The sequence below is a fragment of the Augochlora pura genome, chromosome 2, assembly GCF_028453695.1.
Source record: "Augochlora pura isolate Apur16 chromosome 2, APUR_v2.2.1, whole genome shotgun sequence".
Lineage (NCBI taxonomy): Eukaryota > Metazoa > Arthropoda > Insecta > Hymenoptera > Halictidae > Augochlora > Augochlora pura.
In genome coordinates, this window is record NC_135773.1 from 22,551,724 (window position 1) to 22,578,495 (window position 26,772).

Sequence of the window (26,772 nt, forward strand, 5' to 3'; positions counted from 1 at the left end):
TTAATAGATTCAATGCCAAAAAGTTGTGCTGAGGTTATAAAAAGTAATGGATTTTGGACGAAATACTAAATATTTGTATTGAAAACCATTTTTTTTCTGTTTATTTTCTCCTATTATTTTGTAGTCTTAAAACTTTTGTCAATGGAAATGTAACATAGATTTACTTTTTTCTTATATATTCTAACTAATAAGTTCAAAACCGAACAGAAATGTTTTTGTAACTATTTAAATAAATGAGCGGACGATTATAATTAAAGATAGACTGTTTTTCAATTTCAATTAGAAAAACAATTATGTAAATAATGACACAGCTTCTTATAACCTTGTGACTTTTTCTGCGACATATAAATGCGTTTATTAATCATTGTCGTTGCCCCCCCCCCTCCTTCATTTCCGGTATATATATGTGTGTTATACCTATATTGCCGAAAAGCAGTCATTTCCCCGGCTTTAAGCTCCCGTCTTTCTAGTGTTAATCCGGTCTTTTCGCGATCGAAGAAATCCTCCATCTAGTAGATCCTCTTGGTTGATCCGGCGTGCGACCACGTTTCAAGGATGCCAGCGGAGGAGGCACGTTGTTGGTCGGCCAGCCACGGCTGAAAAAAGAACGGTCCCTCTGTTTTCCGAGTCGAGTCGCGCGACAAGGCATCTGGAGGAATAAAAGCTGAGTAAACCCGTCTTTCGTGTATACAGAGCATGGATTATGGATGCAGCGGCGTCACGTGTGTGCCGGCACTCTCTCTCTCTCTCTCTCTCTCTCTCTCTCTTTTTTTCTCTCTCTCTTTCTCTCTCTCTCTGTGTTCCATGAAAACGCGGAGTCTCGTTCACGATGAAAAATTCACGGCCGATACACATCCGGACGCAGCAACTGTTCTTCTTCTTCGTCTTTTTTCTTTTTTCCTCGCCACGGGATCGATCGAGTCCAGGGTCTGTGGATCGGTCGTGACGCGCGCTGATAAACGCGCGCGTCTAATATTAGCGGCGCGGGCCGCCTCTTATCTCGCTAGATACAACCGAGTCGGTTTAATTGCGCCGATCCCCGCCGGCTTTCACGATCTTGTGTTCGCCTCGCGACGCTCCCAGCCCGTCCTCCGAACGAATTCAGATCTTTTTGTCGGCCGAAGATCGAACGTTCGCAGCTTAGTGAGAAATTCGGCGAATCGGGATTTCCTTGTGCGAAGGAAAGGTTTCCTTGTTCGCGCGTTTGTGCTCGAATGGTGGACGAGGAAGTTCGTGAAATCCTGTGGTTTTTTGGAAGTTCGATCCTTGGGAATTTTAATTTTGTGACCGTTCAACGTCGAACTGATTATTCTTCAATTCCAGGTAATTTTTATTTTTGATCTAAGTGTACAGCCGCTTGCAAAGGTATTGCACGTTGGATTTCGAAGTCACTTCCGATCGAATAATTGCACAGACTCTGTGTTACCTTTACATTTTTATTTTATAAAATTTATAAAAATTTTTATTTAATTTATTTTATACTTTACTTAGTTCGTATATTTCCGAGACGGTCAGAATATTTGAAGAAAATTGAACGAAATCCTGTGTTTATATATTTCTATATTAACCCTTTGCACTCTGAGGCACCCATTGGTGACTCTGAGGCACCACTAAAATTATTCTATCACGTTCCAAAATAATCTTTGTAACAATAAGGTTTAGATTTGAAAAATTGTTGAGCAGTGAAACTGTTGCTGCGAGTCGCAAAAATCAATTTCGCACGCACAAAAGTGCACTTTATTGCACAGAATAGAAATACCTAATTTGAAATTACCTAAAAATAAAAATTACCTAAATGAAATAGTCAAGAATATTATTTCACATTTACAGTTCAAATGGCTTCGAGTGCAAAGGGTTAAGAATGATGGAACATAGGAAAATATAATATTAGGTCGTTCGGAAAGTCGTTTCGTTTTTTTCTTGGTGGAAATGAAACACGATAGATTACTAAACAAAAACTATTGCAAAGAATCGAACAAAATTTTTAGCAAACAATACTTACTATATCAGTTGTCCAAATATATAATGATTATACAGCTTGAGCGTGAAGTTGGCTGTGAAAAAATTAAGTCTTTTCTTGGGAAAAACGAAATTACTTTCCGAACAACCAAATATTTTGTTAAGTTCTCGTTTAAATACCAGGAATAATCTGAAGCTTACTTCGAGCCTACAATCACGTACACCGCCGTATATTAAACTGTGTTTTCGAAGCAAGATTTTTTGGAACCCGTCCATCAAACGATTGCTAATCGAATAAACTAACTTGAAATTAAATGAGACAGAATCGTCGGTATTTTAAGGATGTCTAGAAATTTTAATGAAATCGGTCTAACTTTAGAAGAATACGATAATCAGTCGAAGTGATTGCTGAGATTAGGTGGGTCTATAATTATTAATACGATCCCGGAGCGAACGCTAAAACCGAATGATTATTGGAAAATCGAGCTCTCCTAAATTGACACGATCTTTGATCTCGTTTAACGTTCTAAATTCGTTCAATACCGTCGGTGACACGAAAAAGAAGAAAATATGGGTCTAGAGTACTCGCGATCCTCTGCCGCTGTGCCTCTCGGTGTCACAGAGTCGACGGTCTTATATAACTAAAATAGTGGTCCGTAGTCATCGGAGACCGATACAGAGGCAGTCCCGGGAACGCTGCTTAAGAACCATCCCCGTTCTGAGTAAATAACTATTATAGAAGCAGGACAACCGTGAATAAATAGAGAGCCGAGCAAACTCGGCGGATCGTGTTCGAACGGTACCTCGTCTAATATTATTCTTTTGTCCACTCGGAGCCAAATTATTTCTCCGTGATCCGCTATTTAGTATTTAATATATTCTATTATACACATTTGTTATCTCTTTGTTATTAATTTATTTATTTTGTATATTGAACCCCTGTGCGCAAGGCGGTAGAGTTGTAATTGCCCGGGGGAAAATTTATTGATAAAATAAATTTCGTAATATTACATCTTGGACATTGATTGTCCAAGTAAAAATTGTCTTATCTATTTCTCAGGAAATCGTTGGCGCAAGTGCATGCCACTGTAATATTTATTTAACCCTTTGCACTCGTCGCCACTTGATCTCCGAGTCCAGAATAGTTCTCGATCGCTTTGCGAAACTGTGTGCTATAAATTGTCTAATATCGTTGAAAATTGATTACTTTAAATTTCCATCCGTCGGAAATATTCGCAAATATTAAGCCAACGTGTTAACGTAAGTTAACATACTAGTTTCACAGTAACATACTTTATTACACAAATTATTTGATATTATGGAAAATTAATTTAACCGAATTTCCTTCCACTGGTAAAAGTAACAAACAACGCACCAACGTGTTAATAACTTATATACAAATCCTCTAATTTCGTTACTCTTAATATTTCTCCAATATGGCTGGCAGACTCGCCGCAAAAACGTTAACCAAATTATTCTCACTTTATTACACGAATTATTTAACATCGTGGAAAATTAATTCCTCCAAATTTCCCTCCACTGTGGTAAAAGTAACAAGCAGCGAGCCGCGTTAATAACTTATAACCAAATCCTTTAATTACCCTTGATATTTCTCTAATCCGTAAACCAACCGCAAGAACCACCCACCGACGCAACAGCCAACAACAGCGAAACACACGCATTATCGGACGGAATCGTTTAATATCGTCGAAAATTCATATCCCGCAATTTTGCAGCGATTCCGGTCTGCAACAAGCGGAACTATACCCCGGGAATCGAATCGACAGAATTTGTTGCGTCCCCCGAATCGCGTTCCGTATCGGCTTTCGCTCGGCTGCCTTTGTATCTTCTCGCCGGTGTATTTGCAGGCCGGGACAGAGGACTGCCCGTGAAATAATGGAAAAAAATTGACGATTGGTAGAGGCAATCGATCGAAACGAGAGCCGGCTATTGGATTGGCAGACGAGAGAGATCGTCGCGCGACGGCATAGATCCGCCGCGAGGGTGACCCCCGACGTTTCCGGCGCGCCGTCGATGAAAATCCGCTCGCGGAGGATCCGTTGCCACGCGCGGCCCGCTTCGTATTAACCAATTTGTGCGAGCCGCGTGCGTGGCTCGAAGGGCTCACCCGCGAGCCTCGGACGACTCCGGGGGGAGGGGGGCGACGATCAATAGCCCAAAGGGCGTCAGGTTGCCCGAAACAAGCGTATCGCGGCTTGGATTTTCCTTCGAACTGCTGCTCTTTTCGACGCCGGGCGCTCGTTAACGCTCCCTCCTCCCTCTCTCTCTCTCTCTTCCTCCTCTCTCTCTCTCTCTCCCTCTCTCTCCTCTCTCTCTCTCGCCTCTCTTTGCAACCACGTTCGTTAATTCCAGCCGCGAGTTGGAAGTTACCGGCCCGCGGTGCTGGAATTCTGGTTTGCCGAGAATTAAAAAGTGTTGCCGCGGCTCTCCTCCGTTCACGGGAACGCGGATTCTTAGCTCTGCCGACGCCGTCGAGCTTTGAGCTCTTTGTGTGCCAGCGCGAGCTTCCGAGATGCTTTCCCGCGGGATTGACGGAACGTTGTCGGCTCAAATAAATTTTCCTAGATTTACCACCGATTTCTCCGCGTCCGCGTGATTTTTTTGCCGCTTCGAGTTAACCGGTTTCAGGAAATCCGATTTTATGAACCGATTAAAGCGATCCGCGCGTACCCGCGGAAAAGTATGTTAACAACATTTATTTATTGCCAATAAATTTATTGCCAATATTTTTAAACATCGATCCGAACGACTTGTAGGAGATGTTTCACTACATTTTTGCAGAATCTGTGTACAGATATATTTTTTCTTTTGGGGCTGCGGTTGATGGAAATAATCGTGTGAATTATTGAAAATTAGAAAACGATATTTTCCATCGTTTTTATGTTGTAATTAAAAGCTTGTAATTAAAATTTAAGAAATGCGTTTGGCAGAGCTCTCGCGTACTTGTGGAAAATTTCATTGGAGTCTGTTGACGTTTTACGAACCGTTAGCATTTATAAGCTTGGATGAAAATATTGAAAAAGCATATCAACTGTTTTATTTGCGCGCTTGTAATTTCATTCGTTATTTAAATCCACGCGGGCGAAGGAAATTTAACGCTACCGTGTCAATCATAATATAGTCGGTATCGTAGTTTTTTAAATTCTCACCCCTTAGTGGACGCGAGATATTCGACGTTAAAGTACAATGTCGCGTAGGCGGTGACGTGCGTCCGATAAGGGAGAGCTGAGATTGTTGAAATTATAAAGAGCCCCTCGTGAGAAATGATCGAATACGTTTCATAATTCGAACGTGTGTGCAGTATAGAAAATAAACACTCGCAACCGAGGGAAAAATTGAAATAATATAAATCCAAGAATTTAGAGTAATATTATAAAGAAGCATAATTCAAATTATAATTCAAATAATACATAATTAAAAGTATAATTCAGATAAAATTTCGAATACGATAGAAACGATAAAAAAATCAAGAGTATAGACAAATAATACGAACGAACAAATCGGAATAAAAATGAGCCGATACCGAGTAAAAAGTAAGGTAAACGAAAAGTGTGCAGGCGAACAAGAAATACGAAGTAGAAAATACAAATAATCGCGGAGGTATGAAATGAGAAGTCGCGAGGAAATTAATGGGAAATAAATTGAAGTAAACAGAGCGATATCGTAAAGAAACGACAGCGTGATTAAGATAAAATCTAAATGAAACAAAGTCCTAACAAATATCGAGCGAAACGGAGGTTATGTCAGAAAAAAAATTAAACGAAAAAGTGTGCAGGTTTCACGCAATACCAGAACGGACGCGAACGCCGAGTTAAAAATCGAATTTGACGCGAGCATGCGAATCTCGAGTAGCTAACGGCGCCGTAAAGTTGAAGCACGGCACTTCTAAAAATCCCGAAATCCATCGGATCCGCTGTAAAACACTTGTTTCGTGCCGCGGCGCACGCGAGAGAACGAGAGAGAAAGGCTCGGCAAAGTCTAGACACTTTCGAGCGCGTAATTTCTTCGAGCCCGCGAACGAGCTTCCTGTCCTATAAGATTTCATTGTCCCTAAAAAATGGATTCGTGTTGGAACTGCCTCTTTCATTCTCTCTCTCTCTCTCTCTCTCTCTCTCTCTCTCTCTCTCTCTCTCTCTTTCTCTCTCTCTGGAGAACGAGACAGGGGCGAAGAGGGCGGCTGAATTTTACAAAAGCTAGAAAACTCAGCTGATAAAAGAGATTCCCCCGCGCGGCGGAATAATTAACGAGGATCTACAGCTCTGCCGGTATGTTCCGCCACCGGTGGCGATAAATCGCGTCGCGGTGTTCCTCCGTGAATTTTTAAACCCATCCCCGGTCTCCCCCCGGCGAGAAATATTAATAATCCAACGGCGACTACTTCGGTAACTCATTTCTCGCTGCGCGCCGTTAGCTCTTCCCCGTGAAAAGAAATCGTAATCCGATAGCGTCCAATGGTAATCGGAAATAGAAATCGACGATTTCGCGATGCCGCGCGGCTTTGTTGGATTCGCGGCGATCGAGTCGAAGAGATAGAAAGATTTACGATATAAATGAAAGCTTCGTGGACGCGCCGCCGAGGGTCGGACGCGCGAGGAAAGGCGCCACTGACGCGGGTAAAACTTAGAAAAGTAATTTCTAACCTAAAACTGTGGGATATGAAAACTGAGGAAAGCAGGAACGTTTAATTGGCGATTCTCTGTATTTTAGGTTAGTATATAAGTTGTAAATAGGTTTATAAAAAAGGGGAAAATCATATAAAATAATAAACTCTAATTTTAGACGAATCCATTGGCGTTTTCTTAATCCTACACACAAAAGAAGAAAGAAATCGAAAAGATATTATATAAATATATACGAGTTGTTTTGTTACTTATATTGATCTTATTTCTTCGAGATGTTAGCCAGCACTTAAATATTTATTTCGTATCTTAACCCTTTGCACTCGAGTGGTGACTCCGATGCACCGTTCAAGATTGTTCTACGATGTTCACATTGTCAAATCTATTTATACTTAACCCTTTGCACTCCGAAGTATTCTGCACGTTGGCTACTCGACTCGATTTACAGATCCTCGTGTTATTTAGTATAATTTTCGAACCGAGTAACAACGTGTTAGATATTGGACTTATATGAATTTGTTGACGTCGAGGAATTTGCAAAAAATCAGTATTTATATTATATTATATTATAATAATAATTTTATTTATTTTCAGCCTCACGGCCAAGAAATTGGTTTACAAAAACCTAACTCTACATTGCTATCTTAACCTTTTACACTTTATATACATTCTCTATATTATAATATAAATATATATATAACTTTAATGTTCCATGAGAGGGGACATCCGACTGACATGCTCGAATTACAATGTCCCCTGAGAGGGTACAGTAGAGTGCAAAGGGTTAAAGAACTGTTCAAAGCGTGACTGTTCTATGCACTCGATTTCGTATGCATAAATTACACCAATGATTTATAGAAAATACAGATACCGTAGCTTGGCCGAAATAGGTTCAGACATGGAGTTCAAATGGCGTCGAGTGCAAAGGGTTAACTATCCTTTGGGATATCCGCCGCGTAAATAGACGGGTTAATTCGCCAAAGTTCAAAATAAGAAATGCGATTTATGGTTATGTTAGGTTATGTTAAACAGTTTTCGTAGAAAATTTAGCAATGGTTGCACGATGTATAAAACCGCGGTATGCGAATAACAATGGAACGCCGAACGTTCGTAAAATGGAGTCACAATGCCGCAAACTTGTCAATAATAAAATGGACAGAGTCACAGCAATCGCGGGCCTCTGCGACGCGTCGCAAAAAAACAGCTACACGCCCGTCGTTCCTCCTCCGAGAGAGAGAGAGAGAGAGAGCCGATTGATCATCGGCAAATATTTGCTGTAAAATTGATCATGCCGAGTCCGGGGTGACGCATTGGCCGCGCCGAACGTCCGAGTCTCCTCGAAACGCAAACAAAACTCGAAATCCGGCGCGGAACGTCATCCACGATTTCGCGCGACGCGACGCGTCCGCGCCTCTGCAATCGATCCGATCGATTCCGACGAGGCACGGTCGTCGACGCACCGCGCCGACCCGATTATAACAGGTAAAAAGCGAGGCGTCGCGACGCGCCGGGCCGCTCCTCGTTCACAGATTTAACTGGAAATTAACGGCCGGTGATTCCCATCCACGGTTCCCATGACCGGTGTTATTAACCCCGCGCCGCTGCTCCCGATCGAAATTCAGGCGTTTCCTGATTTTATTACAGACATAGTAACATTACCGATCTTTTCTTTTTATTACGTTTATGCATATGAAATGTCAGACGTTTAAATGAATATATGAAACTGTATATCTTTTCTCAAAATATCTTGTTGATTTAATCAAAATATCTTGTCGATTTAATCAAAATATACCCCGTTTGCTTTACTATACCTTTTTCAACGTACAGTTTCAATAAACCCTGATATGGAATTTTTAATTCATTTTTATAAATGTTTAAAGCAATGGAAGTCTGTTGGCAAAAGATCCGATGAATATAAGCTGGGGGGCCTGCGAAATTTTATATTTTACTTCGTTTAATTTCGCAAAACAGTATGTAAATGACGACAGTATGAAAAATTCCATACCATAGTTCGTCGATCGAAAAGATTAGAATTGCTTGAAGACAGACGTCTATGAATTAAAATCGCGTTGGGAAAGGTGTATTGAAACAAATGGGGCGCATTTTGATTAGATCGACAGCTTTTGAAAAAAGATATGCAGTTTTATATACTCGTTTAGCACATTCCGTGCCACGTGGCTTAATTGTCTATTTAACGCGTTAAAAAAATATTATATGGCGAGTTTAAAATCGAAGAATGAATTTCCACCGAAAGAATGGATCCATAATAAGCCTTCTTCCTAGTCATATTGACAATACTTAATAAATAAAAATATCGATTTTTAAAGCGTCGATTCACCAAAAAGGTCAACTAAAATACAGCTCGGAACGGTATGTGTTAACCCTTTGCACTCGAGCGGCGACTCTGACAACTAAAATTGTTACGAAATATTCCAAAACAATTTTTATATGAAAAATTAGATTTCAAAAATGATTAAAAGTATAACTGTTGTTGCACGTGTTACAAGATCCAATTTCATATGGATAAAATACATTTTGTCATGTACAATGGAAATTCTACATCTCGGAAAAGTTATTCTAGAAATACAGTCGAAATGGTTTCGAGTGCAAAGGGTTAAAAATCTATTTCATATGCAAAAAGATTCTTTCGAATCTTTTTAAAGGATAACTGACAAGTGTTCGAATTAGAATTGTTCGAATTCTAATGCCGTCGCTCCGCTAAAATCGTTGTCGTCGATGTATAACGTTCGCGGCGAACGAGTTAAACCAGTTTCGCCGTTTTCGAAGATTTAATGGCGTAGCTAGGTGCCGTTTAACACACGTCGCCGGTGCTCCAGCACGCGGCCAGGCCGTGGATCGAGAATAGACCGCTTAATATAATCTCGTTTGGAATCCGGAGGACCATTCGTTCGCGTCCACCGATCCGCCCACCTATCTTACATGCCGAACACGTTTCAATTACGATATCCTACGATTATTGGTAGACTCGGACTAGGTAGACTAGGAATTTTACGAGAAAAATAGACTACGTTGAGGATCATTCACCGTGGAATTTTAACGAGTCAATTGATCGATCGCTGCGACATTAATTGTCTGTCGCTTCAGGTTTTTAGGCTAAATATAATATTTCTTCGCTGATAAAAATACAAACTGGAAAATTTGAAGTTGGACGTTGTATATTTGCATTTTGTGGAGGAAAGTAAATTTATGTCCTATTAAAAATCGTTCGCCGTAGAATTTTAACAAGTTCTTAATTGATCGATTGCTACGAGATTAAGTGTCTGTCGCTCCAGGTTTTTAAGCTAAATATAATATTCCTTCGTTCATAAAAATACCACATGGAAAATTTGAAGTTGGACGTTTTATATGAATATTTGCATTCTGTCGAGAAAAGTAGACTTACGTCCTATTAAAAATCGTTCGCCGTAGAATTTTAACGAGTTAATTGATCGATCGCTACGAGATTCTCTACCGTCTATCCGAATCGTCTATCGCTTCAGGCTTTTAAGCCAAATAATTTCTTCGCTAATAAAAACACCGACTGGAAAATTTGTACTTGGTCGTTGTATATTTGTATTTTTGTCGTTGTATATTTGTATTTTTGTCTTTGTCTATAGTTGGCGATACGAGTTTCGTAACGCGAGCGGTGTTTCGTGGTACGCGTCAGCGAAGCTCCAAGAAAAAAATCCCTGAGCGCCCGGCGAACAAGATAATCACGGTTTCATGCGACACAGAGACGACAGGCGTCGCGTTCGAATCAACCGGCTACGTTTACCCGCGCGAGCACCGCTCAAACAGAATTATCACGTTGGAATCCGATTGGCTTCTGTAACCGCGCGCGCACGGTGTGCGCTCGGCTACGATCACAATAGGTTTCGATGCCGTTACTCATCGGCCAGCTATTTTCAACCGGAACAGATTCCCCTTATCTTCATAACGCGTTAACAGTGTCATCGATGATGTATTCGAAGAAAACGCTTTCGTAATTGCCGCGGGAAGCTGAATGAAACTCGCGTTGAAACGAGGAGTATCAAATTATTCATGATATCGCGAGTCTTATCGCGTTGCTCGAACGTACTATCGTTCTTCGCGTTAACGGTACGGGTAGATTAGATAATTATAGCAGATCTCATCTCTTATTGTAAAAATTTTCCTTATCGCGTGTTGTGAAAATTTATATTGTACGATGTTAACCCTTTGCACTTCGTTGTCTCCTCTCAGGAGGCATCGTGATTCTGGTGTATTACTAAATATTAATTTTTATATTAGATAGCGTGGGGAATTCATTTATTAGAGTGCAACTTTTTGAGAAATGTACGATTTTTTGACAAAATCAGAATATGGTACATTTACTGTATAATTATATATGAAAGATACATAATGATTGGTTGAGAATTGATTTTCGAGAACAGAGAATACGTCCATAAATATATTCGACGAAGAAAAGATTGAACAATATATAAACTATTCGCAATGTGGAGGAATAAAACTGGACTGTATTATTTCTTCTAACAGAATAATACAAGATAGAAGACGACGAATCACTTATTATTGCAAAATATACAGTAATCAGCCTGAAATGCGTATTGAGGATTGCTGAAAAAATTGTAGAAAATCTAAAATACTATTAAAAATTATGAGAAACAAAATGTCGATTTTCAAATATTCCTCGACATCTAAAAATTCATATAAATCGATTATAATAAAATCTTACTTCGTTCCAAACATATAATACATAATATAAATATTCATAAGTTTTAGTAGCCTAACATCCATGATGTCACGGAGTGCGAAGGGTTAAAATATTATTTAAATGGTATTGTTTCCAAGTAAGAGAACGTTAAAGGGTTATTTATTTCGCGAAGAAAATATGCGACATTTTGCTCGGCCGTGAAAGCGAATGAGCGTGAACGTCGTCGCTTCTCCAGCGTCGCGGCGCAAAGATCACGACCAACGTTAATAAATAAGTTTCACGGACGCCGATTGAGATACAAGTAGGAGATCGGAATCGCGTCGCCGAAGGAAACCGCGCGCGAACGATGCGAGAGAGCCCCGGCGAACAGGGCATCGATTGTTCCACGAAGCAATAACTTTGTCTGTTCCGACGGTCCACGCAGGCGCGCGGCTCGCGTTACAAAATTACTCGGCGAAGTCGCCCGTTCCGTGAAACTGGAAACCTAATCCGGAGATTTAACTACTCGCCGTAATTATTGTCCCGAAAGCAGAGAAACGATAAAAAAAGCCTCGCGCTCCAATTTTTTGTTCGGCGAGAGCCTTGGCCACGATCGCGGGTCAATTACGTGATCGGTCGGAATGGCGTGCCGATAAGCCCTCGGCGTCGCGCGCCGCACGCTATCCGGAGGGAAGTGTTGCAATTTTGGGAAATTCTTTTAATCGGCTGGTTTTTAAACTCGTCGCTGCCCTTATCGATCCACGGGAATATGTTTCAGCTTCGCTTTACCAACGCCTTTCGTTATTGTGTGTAAAAGACGTGTTCTTATTTAACGTTTTTTTTTTAAATTACAAGTCTAGATTTAAATATATAATATAAATAAATATATATAATAATAGATTTGGTGTGTGAAGGATGTTTGTATCTCTCTCTCTCTCGGAATTGTAAGCGGAGCGGTGGTCCGCAATGTACATACCCCGCAAGGGAATTAAAGTACTACTACTATTATATTAAATAATGAGGTATTGAATATGCAGCTGTTGAATAGTGAAAAACATTGAATATTAAATATTGGATATCGAATCTTAAAATATTGAATATTGAATATTAAATATTGGATATCGAATCTTAAAATATTGAATATTGAATATTAAATATTGGATATCGAATCTTAAAATATTGAATACTAAATATTGGACATTAAATCCTGAAATATTGAATATTGGATATCGTATCTTAAAATATTGAATATTGAATATTAAATATTGGATATCGAATCTTAAAATATTGAATATTGAATATTAAATATTGGATATTGAATCTTAAAATATTGAATATTGAATATTAAATATTGGACATTAAATCCTGAAATATTGAATATTGTATAATAATAGATTTAAATTACTAGTCTATAAAGCAATCGATTTTTGAAATCGGCAAAGTATTGTAACAGCCGATAATACAAATGCAGTTAAATGCGTGATCGATTAGGAGAACGCAGATAGAAAGAAATACTTGTGTCGCGCGCGTCATTCGAAACGCGGCTCTTCTCGATTATCTACGCCGGTCACAACAGATTCAATTACTTATTTGTTCGACTCGCGATCGCCAGGTGCAGCGGTTCGCGAGGCTCGTTGCGTTCGATTCGCGGCCGAGGGACAACGTCGATCAGGCCGTGTCCCGCCGGCTATGGAAACCTGCGTGTTCCGCAGGTGCTGCGTGAATGAAACGTAACGAACCGGTAAATACCGCGGGCGATTTTCGACTCGCTGGCGCGCCGCGAGTCGAACTTGACTCAGCTTGATTTATACACGCGTGAGGTAATTCCATCGCTTTGTGGACCGACGCTGGCCGACGCGAGAAAAGCAACGCTGGCGCGGCGCGTTCCCTCCTTTGGGGAACGCGTCATTGACAATGAGTGACGGGGTACCATTGCCTCGTACCCTGCAGAGATCCGTGGATACATTTATCCTCGTCCGTTCTTCCGCGACTGTGAAAAAAGGAGCAGAAGAAGTATGCAAAATTTTACCGTTCGCGTAACAAGAGATTTCGAAATAAAAGTTTTATGTTCTACAGTCTCGTTTCGCAGGCCGGCACGAAAATGTGCGAGTATGAATCTTTTATATTATAAATGTAACGCCTACGCGGATGCCGAACGGTCCGTGTAAAGCGACGGTAAAACGTGTGCTGGCGAATTTGCGAAACTTAATATTTTATATCTGAAACGTAATTTGAAACATTGGTTCGTTTACCACCGATATAATACTCGCCATTCTTTTCGCCGATTTTATGCTTTTTCAGCAGCTTGTATCATCGACAGACTACGGATTTTATGCATTTATGGCTGCAAATGCGTAAATGGGTGGAAACGTGTGGGTGTAATTTGTAACAGTGAAAAGATTATTAACAGTTGGTTCTGAATAAATCTCGCGTTTTCGTGGATGTTAATATAATACCATAGAGCAATCTATTGGGTTGCCAACTAAGTGATTCTTCGTTTTTATCTCAGTTTAAAAATGGAACTAAAAATATTTTATTATATGATCGACAGTGTCGAAATTGGTTTGCATAATTTCATAAAGTTATATCTTAATACAAAAGTTTTGAATCCTTCCTATTTAAAATTTAAAATTTAAAAGTTAAAATTTAAAATTTATTTACTTATTTAAAATTTCCTTTTATTCAGTCACCGACCCAACAATCGACACATCACGTTGCCACGAATTAAAAATGGTGAAAAAATGGGTGTAATAGTTTGTAGGTCGTTGAAAGCAAAAAATGGACGTGTCCCGCGCAACCGTTGGACGTTGAAGCGAGAAATTTCGAAGAAGCGATTACGCGAATATAGGATGATAATAAATTCGAGGGGATCGCGGTGAAAGATTCAATCTGACGTCAGGGTTTTTGGAAATTTAAAAGCTGCGGCGCTGACGCGCGTCGAGATGAAATTTTAAAAGCGGCGGTGATCCGCGGTGCCAAATTTAAAAATGACTCTCTCCCCCCGTCATTCGGCGTCGTTCGTTGATTTTTCCGTTTCCTCTGTTGGCTCGACTCAAACGAGCTGCTTCCGGGTGTTCAGATTCCTCGGCGAGGCCCGCCGCGCGTTCCCTGCCCTTGGCGAAATTATTTCACCGGTTCGAAAAGCAAATATAATTCTACAGAGCACGGATACCTAAATAAATTTACAGAACGCGTAATTTTAATCCCGGCGGTCGATTTTGCAACGACGAATTTTTAATCTCGCGGCAGGATTTTTTAATTTCAATAAACTTCGCCGGGCACGCGATATTATCTCCGCCCCTCGCGTTGTTTAAATTTATTGTTATCTCGACGCCGTGGCGATCTCATTTAAAAAGTTTGATCCGTGCAATTTAAACGTATACCTGTCTTGACCGGGTCGTTGCAATTTCGTTGAAAAAGTTGCATCCGTTTAATTAGGTCTTATTAAAACACTTCGCTGGCAAGCTATTGTCATGAACGACCGCAACGTTGTACCTCCGGTTTATTTTATAATAAAAATTGAGTTTTTTGTTCCGAATTATTTTATATACTAGCTCAGAATAAAATATAATGAGTCCCCCATTGACATACCTTGATTTCGCATACTTTAAATTTTATTTCGATGATAGAGGGATCAATTTAATTTTTTTATAAAAAATATAATATATTTATATAATATAATATTTTCAATATTTAACCCATAATCAGAATACATTTTCTAGATCTTCGCAAATAGTCTCCTAAAATAATTACCGCGTTTTAAAAGCGATTCATCGATAGACTCTATACTACCTTCGTACTTGGCTAAAAATTAATTAATTTGCAATGCCATATAACTGGCACAATAATGACGCAAAGGTATACCTTTCACAAGGAAATCGCGAAAATTAAGGATTCGACAAAATTGAAAAAAAAAAGACAGTACCAAGCGGATAAGCGGCTCGCGAAATCTGCGCGGACCACAAAGGGTTAATCAAAATCCGCAGCTGAAGAATATATATATATATATATCGCTTTTTTCTCGCAGGTAGCGCACCGTCACGCCGCTCGCTTTTATTTACACAAAAGCCTTGGCAGGCTAAACAACAACTTCGCACTCTGAGACTAGATCCCGTCTTAGTCACGCTTGAGTAATACCCGTGTGGCAAAGGCCGAAAACAAGGTGACTCAAATTTGCCCAGGTCGCAGGTACTTAACCGATTGCTGGACGCTCGGTTCGGTTAGAAAATCCCCAGTCGCTCTACGAACGTCGTGGTTCTACCAGTTGCGCGAATCTCTGTTATTGTCTGAATCTCTGGTATTGTTGTTCTTGATCTCGCGTGACGGCGTGCAGTGTTTAAATCGTTCAGGTGAGTTCTGTGTTGCAACCTTATTTTCTATTCGTGCTACCGATGCGGATTGCACATTTATACTAATATTGATCACCCTGTATATTAACACTTTACCGATCGGTAGTCTATAAATTGACATTTTCCTCCGACTGATAGCCTATTAATCGGTTATCATGGTATAATTTAATATCAATTATTAACCCTTTGCACTCGAAGCCATTTTAACTGCAAATCAAAAATCATTTTTCTGACCTTTAGTATTTCCATCTTATATAACAAAATTTATTCTATGCGTGTGAAATTGAGTCTCGTGACTCATATAACAGTTATACTTCCAACAATTTTTTTCAGTCTGTGCTTCGGCGACATTTGTAAAAATAATTTTGGAACGTGTTGTAACAATTTTAATGGCGCCGTAGAGGCGCCGCTCGAGTACAAAGGGTTAATAAACGACCGGTCGGCAAAGTTTTCGAAGGCGTCGACGCGTGTTTGTCCGCGACTGTACCCGACGGCGGACGAGACCGTCGGAAACGCGATAGTCGAATAACAATACCCGCACGGCCGGGGTCGAAACGGACCCGAGGCCGGCCCGGCCCGAGTGTTAATCAATCAAACCGGTCGGCAGCGTCGAATCGGTGAAGTGCCATCGAAAAGCTCGAGCGCGTCGGTCCCGCGTCCAGCGGCCGCTATCGATCGATCCCGCGATCGATCTCTTGGAACACGTGTTGCTTCGATCATCGACTCTCGACGCGCGTCGGCCGACAAGCGCACCGCCACGGCTTCGCGTCGCGAGATTCGTCGGTTGCATTCGAAAACATGTTCACCGTGCGCGAGCCGCTTCCGTTCGCCGTCGTCCTCGACAGAAATCCGACTGTTCCACGATGCAGCACGCGCTGGCGCTGCACCTGTCGCGCATTTGCGCATAACTTCGATGAAACTCGCTCGTCGTCCCTCTCCGGCTTTGTTTGATTTTTCTTCCTTTTTTTCTTTTTTTTTTCGCGAAACGGACGAAGTGGCTGACACGCGAGCTACGCGAGAGCGCTCGCGTATACCGATCGCCGATAGAATAGGGCAGAGATTCTCTCGCGGCGGGGCGGGTCTCTTGATTTGTTCACCCTTAACCCGGGGAGGGGCGCGGGGATCGGTCGGGGTGCCGGCTCTCGAGCGCGTAGGGAACGCGGCCGACTCTCAGACTTGCCACTCGAGGACGTTGTTAACCCTTCGCCGGGAGAACGCCGCGCGTCATGCTCTATCGTGCTCGACGGTCCCGGTCGAATGTCACTGGTTCAATGAATTATCGGGGAGAGAGAGAGAGAGAGAGAGAGAGAGAGAGAGAGGGGCCCCGCTCAGCGGCTTCAAGAACGGATACTTTCTGCTCTAAAGTATACTTTGCTCGAGCCCGTGAGTGTTTAGATTCCTTCGTCTTCGTGCTTTGTCGAGGGTTTTATCGGACCGCTGGTACGAAGCTCCGCGTTTCAATTAGAAATCGAACACGATGAATTTTAACCCTTTCGCTACGGCAGTCCGTTCCGCGGGAGTTACGCCGCTGAACGAGACAACGCGCCGCACAGCGCGCACGATGCGCGTCGGTAGTCTTCGATGTTCGCACCTTACGTTTGGACTCTACGTCTTTAACCCTTTCGCGCCGAGCGCCGCATATACGCGGCATCCACACGACGGATATATCCGCTATATCCGCCGGATTATATTTATATAAATAAATCTTAATATTTTATATAAGTACCTCTGTACTTATATATAAATAAAATTTATAATATTATAAAATAATATAATATATTTTAATATTATAAAATATTAAATAAAATTCTGTTATTTGTACCGGTCATCGCACGTGCGCCGGATATAACCGGCGCTCGGCCAGAGCGGTCGTCGCGCGGACGCCGGATATATCCGGCACTCGCACCGAAAGGGTTAATTTTCTGCATAAAATCTCAAGACGACTCTTCCATCGATTTATCAAAGAAGAGTCTAAAGGAAAAAAATCGCCTCGGTATTTACTATCCGACTAACCCAGATTCCCTATGATGTAATAAAACAATGGGCACGGCAACTAAATCGTAGAAAAACATTAAGAGGCTCGAAGAACAATGGATGGAGAACGGATTGTCGCGCGCGATTTCCCGTGTTAAATCGAATTACGCCGCGTCGTGGGTTACGCGGCGCGGTGGGTAGGATTAAAGAGACCATTGTAAAAGTTCCGGAGACGTATGTAAACGCGGACGCAAACTCAATTGTCTCCACCTACGGGGGCCGGAGCCGAGAGCCAGCCTTCTTGTACCGTTGGCCGTCTTCAGCGTTTCCTAGAAGTGGCCAGTAAATTGCGTCGCCCTCCTTTCGATTAGCCTGTAACTCGATTTATACGACGCTTAACCCGTGCCTCTATTTCCCTGGACGAGATTCTAGCGCGCCCCGCAAAGACCTATAATTTATGCTCGCGCTAGGGTTTTGTCCGTTCGACGCGTCGTTAGCGCGTCCGTGATAAGCCGAGTCCCCTGCCTCCGATATACGACTTCATTTTCTTCTCGCATATCATGTCTCAATGTTCAATTACATGTCAATTACAGCCATGAAAATTGCCATTAACCCTTTGTATGGATTTGGACACTCAATTATATAGACACGTAATTATGCTATAGTCACGTAACGTTGCTTGGATTAACCCTTGGCTACGCAACTGGGCACCTTTACTATATTGTTCTGGTTTATATTCTGGTTTATATTCTGGCTATATTCTCTGGGAGAAAAATTGAGCAAACTAGTTGCGATAGTACCTTATCAGGGAATTAATATAAAAAAAACCATATTTTTAGTTTTCGAGAAATCTTCAATTTTCCGAGTTTTCGGGGGTTTTTCATTTTTGATAATCACAGTTCGCAACCTAAAAATCTGATAAACTTCTATAATATGCGGCTCGATGTCCGAAATAAGCCACATTTTTTTCAAAATTTTCGGAAGCCGCTGAAGGGGGGAAAACGGCGGAAAACCGCGAAATCTAATTTACCCTATAACCTGACATAACCTGACATAACCTCACGGACATATTTCAGGGTTAAAGTTTTGCACAGATGAGTTTTTTTGGGTCAGCTATCGAACGGTACAAGAGTCATTGAAAAACCTCTAAGGGCAGTTTTGACCATCTTAATCCGCTATGCCCTTTGTTGCATACTTGTAAAAATATTTGTCATTGGTTACTTTTAATAGGGCGTAGAGAATTTTCAGAGTTACGATACTATCGTTTCGATAATACTAACATAATACCAGCATAATAATAATAATGCTAGCGCGAGAAATTTCGTCGCGAAATATAGTAAAATCGACGAATCGAGTTCATTATTTCATCGTCGCTATCGGGGCGCATCCTAGGTCACGGTTAGGTCGCGGCGTTGCATTGTTGCGCGTACCGGCGAGTTATAAAATCGTATTTATCGCTCGGCAGTAACTGTCAATGACGGATCGCGAATACATATGTAGGCTGCATTAATAAACCACGGTGTTGCGACACTCGGTCGTTGGTGGCCGAGTCTCGCAGGAAGCGCAGACTGGTTCGTAAAATTGTTCTTATAAAACGTTGTCGCCGACGAAACGACCCCGGGTGGCACGATGCACACGATTTTCACGATGCATTGTCAACCGTTCTGGAATTTCAATATCGTCCCGGGGAAAAGAGTGGCGGCGCGATATATAATAACCCGAACGCATGCGATCACGCGTCGACAAAGAGCCGTACGAAGAAGAAAATTATCGCGGTGTGGCGAAGTTGTATTGCGAAAGAACGATTTGCTTCATTGTTACTCGTGATCGATATTATACCGGTGCACTATATCATGCTATATTTTATCGCATACACCATCTGTGTGCGAAATTAAAAGCGTCGATCTTGCGAAAGACAGAGAGGTCGCGTAGGAATTCTTATAGCGGTTTTAACCTATTTGCATCTCTAAACGGAATAATCGATTTCAGATTAGTCGATTAACGGCCAAACAAATTAGCGGAGTAACAGATGAATTTTTCACTGTGCCGTACGTCTTTGTGCAAAATAGAACCATCGATTACACCGAACGGAAATCTGATAAAAAATAGTACGATGTTTTATATACTTCTTCTGCCACGAGTGCATAAAATCCGCAGCCCATTTGTTACTTAATATTCCTTGACATTCCTTTAGTTACTCAATCGGCTTATCCGACATGTAATAAAGCGTTCCTCGCGTTACAAACAATTCAAGTGTACGCGACTCTGTTTGAAAATGATACGCGCTGAAACGTAAAGTGTAACGTTGCGAATATATGAAGCGCCCGAGTTGCAGCGAACGCGTTTCTGCGTTTACAGATTGATGAAAATTGGCGTTGACGATAAAGTGTAGAGATTGCGATGCTAGGAAGAGATAACCGGTTTGTAGAAACATCATTGTCTATATGGTGCGTGATGAGCGCATAAACTGCAGTTATTTAGGTCGTTTGACCGTGTTCGATGCAATTCGGGCGGTCGATGCCGTTCCGACCTATAGCCACCTGCGTGATTAAACTAAAGTAGCGAAACAGTTTGATTGAACACCGATCATCCGTTCCATCTATCGAGGTCGCAACACTTTCCTGCCAATTATCAACGGTCTCGAAAAAGAATTCTTTTCGAAAAATAGTTTGAATAATCGTATCCTAGGGGTTGGTGAAATCGGTTACGGTGACCGATTGATTCAGTTCATTTACGGATGCAATTAATTTTATATAATTTTTTATTTGAATAATCGTATCCTAGGGGTTGGTGAAATCGGTTACGGTGACCGATTGCTTCAGTTCATTTACGGATGCAATCAATTTTATATAATTTTTTATATCCATAAGAGGTCTCATTCTTTTATAGAATTATTTAATGTATCTCGTTCGATAAATAGAAATTAAATTACGTGAACGCGCCAAAGAAATCGACTCTGCTACCCCAGTTCAAATATCTAAGGATCTCCGGTCACGCTGCCATGAATTTCCATCGAGGTGGACGGGGTCTCTTCGCGGATCTCTCTCGGATCTTTCACATCGTTTCTTTTACGGGGCAGTGTGCGAAAGCCATTGAAAAAAAACTCGATCGGCGCGGAAAGCAACGGGGTCGAAAGTAAATTTCGATCGACCCGATCCTCGGATCAGCCCGGGGGGCAGCACCGCCTGTGTCGAGGAGGGTCCCCGGCACGGCGATTTCAGCGGTCCCACGCCGCTATCGAGCGTTCTCGCGCGACTGCAGAATTTCCTTTAATGAAAGCGACGATGGCGATCCGCGCCAGTTTATTTCCTCCCTTCCCCCCTACCCCCTGCCATGAAAGCGTCGACTGCCACGACTTACCAGCGGAGAGCTCCCGATTGTCCAGCTCCCGGCAATTAATGGCCGTAGGTCCTCTCCCGACCGGGCTCGGAGCAATAAGAGGAAATAAAAACGCAATGAAAGCGTTTTATTGGCTATCATTGGCCGGCTGCTGGATATGCCCCGTCCCGTTCCCATTGCCGTGTTCCCCTCCTCTGCCCCGCGAAAAACGGCTCCCATTGTTCCACGGCGGAGCGCGGATCGCTCGAAAAGTTCGACGAGGAACGGAGAGAGAGAGCCGGACTTGCGATCCAGGCCGCCGCTGGTAGCCGTCTCCGCGAAGCCCCGGTTAATTTCAACCGGTTAACGCTCGCTGAATGGCCGCGACAAGTGATAATCGATCGGTCGGCGCCGTTTATGTACCTGTCCGGACGTGTGATCCATCGGTCGGACAACAAATCCGAGTCCGATATTAGAATCGCCACCGGGGCCCCTCCGGTTCGTTCGACTCATTAGAAGCGACAGGGACACGAGATCTCGCGGCGATGATTCCTCCTCCCCTCATCGTCCGTGATCCTACAACTTGATTATCTTCGACATCGTATTTCCTCCCGTTGGACACACTGTGCCGCGTTCTCATATCTGATCCGACGACACGTGACAGTGTTTAATGAGTAGTCGAACGCGGCGCGCATCGTCGAGCACAGCCGACACCGTCTACGTGATCCTATGTATCATACCAGACGAGCGTTATCATTATTATTTTTAGCCGACCGAGGCTGTGCTCGCTGAACGGTATTGAACCCTGTGGATTATTCTTCAGCCGCAAGGTTTACCCCCGCCCTCCGGACGTTGGGGCGCGCACGGCCTCTACGCCATTGATTCCGCCTTTTATTAGGCTACGGTCTGCGATAGAGTCTGCGGCAGGGTCTGCGATAGTCTACCGCGAGACGTTAGCTCCGAGGCTTACGAACCTTCCCCTGTACATATTCCGTCATCGTTGATTCCCCTAGTCTGCCTCTATTACTTCCTATGTTCTCTGGACGAGTGCAATTTGGCGTAGAAGAGGGCTGCTTCTTGCTGGGGCAACCGACTCGGCGGAGAGAGAGTGCTCCCTATGTGTTTCGACGCTTGCTAAGATATAAAAATAATTAAATAAGATATAATAAATATTTCTTTCTTACACTGGTCGCGAAAGTTCGCCTAAGTTTTTATTTCACCTTTTTCGCCGATCTTGCTATACTGTTCGCTCAGGCGGCAACGCGTGAGAACTTGATGCCTTTTTTTTTACAATATATAACATAATACATTAATCAAATTGAATCATAAACGGGGGCGAGATTTGATCTTGACGCCTATTGGCGCCTACAGTACCGGGAAGCCAACACATTTCGGACGTCAATAGGCGCCAACAGTAGTCAAAGGGTTAAAAATCAATGTCTCCTTAAGATATATAAACCAATAAACTAAAAAGATGTCGTTATATGACACAGTCGTTAGAATCCATATCGTCCAAGCGAAAAGTCGATTGTCAGTCCCTAGGGACTGACGCCGCCTGAACGAAAAGTTCACTGTCAGTCCCTGGGGACTGACGTAGCACTCAACGCGTTAAACGTAATTAGGTAGATGGTTCGTTTAGGTACCCGGTTCGTGACAAATTAATAAGAGAGCGTACTTTTTGATTGCAGGCTTGTCAGCATGATATGATAGCAGGGCCCGAAGCAATCTCCCCTGAAAGATGAAGAATCCTCACGTGCTCGCGTGCTTCCTGCTGCTGGTGCCCCTGTCGCTCGGCCTGACCCCGCAGGAGGACGACCTGGTGTTCGATGACGTCGGCGACGAGAGCACCAGCACGGCGGCGACGGTGATCAACGGCCGGCGTTTCGACGATCCGAGAACGAGCTGGCACGAGCAGAACAACTGGCCGCGGGACGCCAAGAGGCACCAGGTCGAGAGGCTCTGGGGCGTTCCCGATGTCGTCGTGCCCGTCGGCCACGTGCTCAAGCTGAGGATCCCGCGGCAGGCGTTCACCGGGTCCGTAGATTATTACGAGGTGAGAATCAGCGGATCGCCAACTGCTTTGTCACCTTCCAAGCTGCCTCGCGTAACTACAAAATCAGATACATCAGTTCTTCTACCCAAGAGTTGATAAAACGATGAACGAATTCTATAGTTACATTCGTTTATTATATATTACATAATAATATAATAACAGCAGGGAACGAATTTATAATAATCTGTGATATTATATATTACTATATAACATATGTATAATATATAATATTATATTAACACTTTGCACTCGAATGGTGACTCTCAGACACCACTAATATCGTTCTTTCACCCTTCAAAATAATTTGTACAGCAACAATGTTTAATTTTAGAAAAATTGTTAAACATGCCACTGTTAGTATGAATCGCGAGAATTAATTTGGTATATATATATAAAATACACTTCGTCAAAATGAAAATACTATAAGAAAAATTATTTTAGATGTAGAGCTGAAATGGCCTCGAGTGCAAAGGGTTAAATTATTATAATCATAAATTATTATAAATTCGTTTTTCCGCAGTGTTTCTTTCCTTTGAAAAAATATTGAAATCTCAAATTTAGTATACTCCATTCGTTGCTAAATGAATTCTAATGCGTGAAGCTTTTCGAGTGGTTTCACAGTCACGAGACGCAGCGTAATCTCATTCTTCCCCCGTCCCCTTCCATCACGCTTCGTCTCGCTCGATCCTCCTTCCATCCCCTCGTACTTGTTTCCCTTCCACTCGACCGCTGGACGCTGGCCAACAACCGTGTACCGATCCTGTACACTCTTGCCGATTTATTTTCCCGCCTACGCCCGTGCCATCGTTGCCCGGTCTTTGTTCCTTTGTTTTGAAACCACTCCGCGGACGCGCGCGCAAATTTCGCGTCCTAGCCGGGCGTCGCTGTCAGCAAGTCTTCTCAGATATATTTATAGGTTGGACGATCGGACAGAGTCGCAGACACACGCTCTCGACGGTTTTAGTTACCGTGGCGCACGCGCGGAACTCGCGAATGTTAAATCGTCGACGAGGTTCCGTAAATTATTTGGCAAAAAGTAATCGAAAGCACTCTGTTGCAGCGAGGACGGCGTTGAAAAATTTTTGTTCACCGCGACACGCGAGTTTCTATTGCGAACGATAATCATTCGCGTACGTACGATGTATTTCTTCGTCGCGTGTGCAAACGCCATCTATTCTATAAGAATTATTCAACCAGCCCCCGGGCGCCACCTATAGGCGGAATTGATATGCCACTCATTTTCTCGAATCGCCTGTTCGAATATTTTATTAAGTTATAAGCACGATGTTGGATCGCCGGTAATAATAGTTTGCCTTTGTAAAATTGCGGTGCAACTAACGTTAGATCGAGGGAAAATTTGCTACCTTGAAAAGTTTCGACGGTTGGTACACGGTTCGTTTCTGTTGCGAAACGTAAATAAGTAATAGCAAGTCCGAGAATTATTCTTCTTATCTTGGAAACTCTTGCAACTAGCTTATCTGGAAACGGAATCTATGCAGCTTGTGTAGCTATACGTAATACCCGTGTATACAGTTTAGACAGTTGCAGTTCTGCGTGTAAAAGTTGTAAAAGAACTATTTGAAATATTCTGCTTTACCGACGAAGTTTGAGAGCCGTGTATGATCGAGGATAAAATCTTTCTTTCGGGCAGCGTTGCGAAGAATTTATACTGCAATCGCGAAAAACAGTATACGCAGACTACTTTTAAATTATTTTTAACATACTCAGATTATTCTATCAATAATCGACGAATTTAATTTAATCGAATTGGATTTAATCAACAGTCGAATAGAATAGCAGAGCATAAAATGACAATTAATAGACTACGAATGGTAATTAGGGTAGTTCGAAGATTACGAAATATCTGTTCCACAAAATCTACACAAACTTACAAAAGTAATATTAATATTATAATATTAATATTATTAAATATTAATTTAATAACGTTAAGAAAATACGTCGCGTGACTAGGAAACGTCTATAGCTTGTTGTCGGATACGGAGAACAAACGGAGTAAATAAAACGCGAACGCCGAGCCGCGAACGGTTCCGCCGTTCGCGAGGAGATCCCTTTCGCCGTATGCAAAAGCCTCCGCCTGAAATATAGGGGAGTTAGGTTCTCCAATTGCTCCCCGAAGCACCGGCGGCAAGCTTCCCGGATAAAACGCGGCGAGCGAGCGGGGAGGGGGGTGCACGTGTAAAAGCGAAGCGGATTTCCTGTTATACCGCGGAGGCGGCCAAGGCAAATTGAATCACGAGATATAGATTCCCGGCAATGTTGGCACCGCCGACAAAAGGAGGCAAATGAAAGACAGGGGAATACGTACGTCCCGCAAGCGCGGGCAGGCAAGGATCAACCTATGAAATTTGGCGGCCGGCCAGAACTCGTCCGAGACGGTACCCGGGAATTGTCGCGCCCCTTGCCCCGCGCCCCACGAATCCGACAAATTGGGGTGCATCGAACTACTTGTTGTGCCGTTACCCTTTCCGATGCAGGCTTCGGCGATCGAAGGATCCCTATAGCGACGTCCGCCTTAGGATTGCGAATCTTTTCGCGGAATATCAATTTGTTTTAAATAAATCTGAGGACTAAGGAAGAAAGGCTCGTGGGTTAAGGTTACCTTCCCTGGGGACTTGAAATATTTCTTTTAATTTAGCTACTACTTGGAATCCCAGTAAAAATATATATTTCCAACTTGTTCACCTCATAAGGAAGATTGTAAAACGAAATCTGTTCACACAGAGTCGACTCGCGGACGTTGAAAGACGTCAAACTCGCGTAGAATATTTTTTATGTTCTCGGAAAAGAAATTCGCAAAAATTCGTAGCCGGAGTCTCGAGAACTGAAATCCGTTTTTTGAAACAGGTGTTCGACGCGAACGGTAGTCAGTTGCCGAAATGGATGTTCTGGGACGACGCGGCGTCGACGCTGGTGGGCGTGCCGACGAAGAAGGACCTGGGCAGCCATCATCTGAGCGCGAAGGCGATCGGGAAGCACGGCGACACCGCGAAGGACCTGTTCATCGTGCAGGTAGTCCCCGAGAAGCACGAGGAGCTGAAGCACAGGGACGGAAAGGTGAGGTCCTTATCGCCGTGGTCCGGCGCTCTCGTCGTTAGACGGTGAAAACGTTTCCCCGTTTGGCAACGGTTCAAATGCTTCCGAGCGAACAACAGGTATCCGCCACTGCCTGGTCTCCTCTCTCTCCGCGGATTAATCGGACGGAATTGGTAACCTGTTGTTGAACTCGATCGTTATTTCGACCGTCGTCGTGGCTCGTATTCAATTTCTTAGCAATTTTTACGTTTCTCGAGAATTTCGTGTGGAACTCTCGCCGCTGGATGTCTTGATCACGGTGGCTCGAATTCTGCCTCGTGAAACAAATTGCGCAGTCTCCGTTAACAAGCTACGATCCTACAGAGTGATTCAAAAGGAACGATCTACTCGAATAATTACGGCGTTAGCTTTTCGTTAACCGAGCGGTGGTCGCGACTAAATATTGAACGCGATGTAACAATTTCAGCAGATTCAGCAAATTCAGCAATTTCATGCTTCATAGTCACCACTCGAGTGCCAAGTGTTAATGAAAACAATATTAATTTTGCACAAAGCTCCACAGTCTCGTAATTAAAGTGCACGTAAAACCTCTCGTCAAAAAAAGTGACTGTTCCATAATTCTCCAGAATAAATGATTAATATTCAATCATTTATAATTAACAATTTCGAAGAAACGTCTGCGAAAAACTCGATTTCCAAACATTTTCATTTTCCATCGAATCATCCTGTACCATTTTCCATCGAATCATCCTG

General features: G+C 42.6%; 1 protein-coding gene across 1 annotated transcript in view; it reads left to right on the plus strand.

The window, feature by feature from the left end:
• The first annotated feature begins 781 nt into the window (after positions 1-781).
• The window catches only part of Cah1 (carbonic anhydrase 1), a 46,241-nt gene continuing 20,250 nt past the window's right edge, over positions 782-26,772 (plus strand). Inside the window, exons 1-3 of the mRNA XM_078196075.1 lie at positions 782-1,323; positions 22,601-22,965; positions 25,831-26,040. Of these exons, the coding sequence (XP_078052201.1) occupies positions 22,651-22,965; positions 25,831-26,040 (525 nt within the window). The 5' untranslated portion in view covers positions 782-1,323; positions 22,601-22,650. The remainder of the gene's footprint in view (positions 1,324-22,600; positions 22,966-25,830; positions 26,041-26,772) is intronic.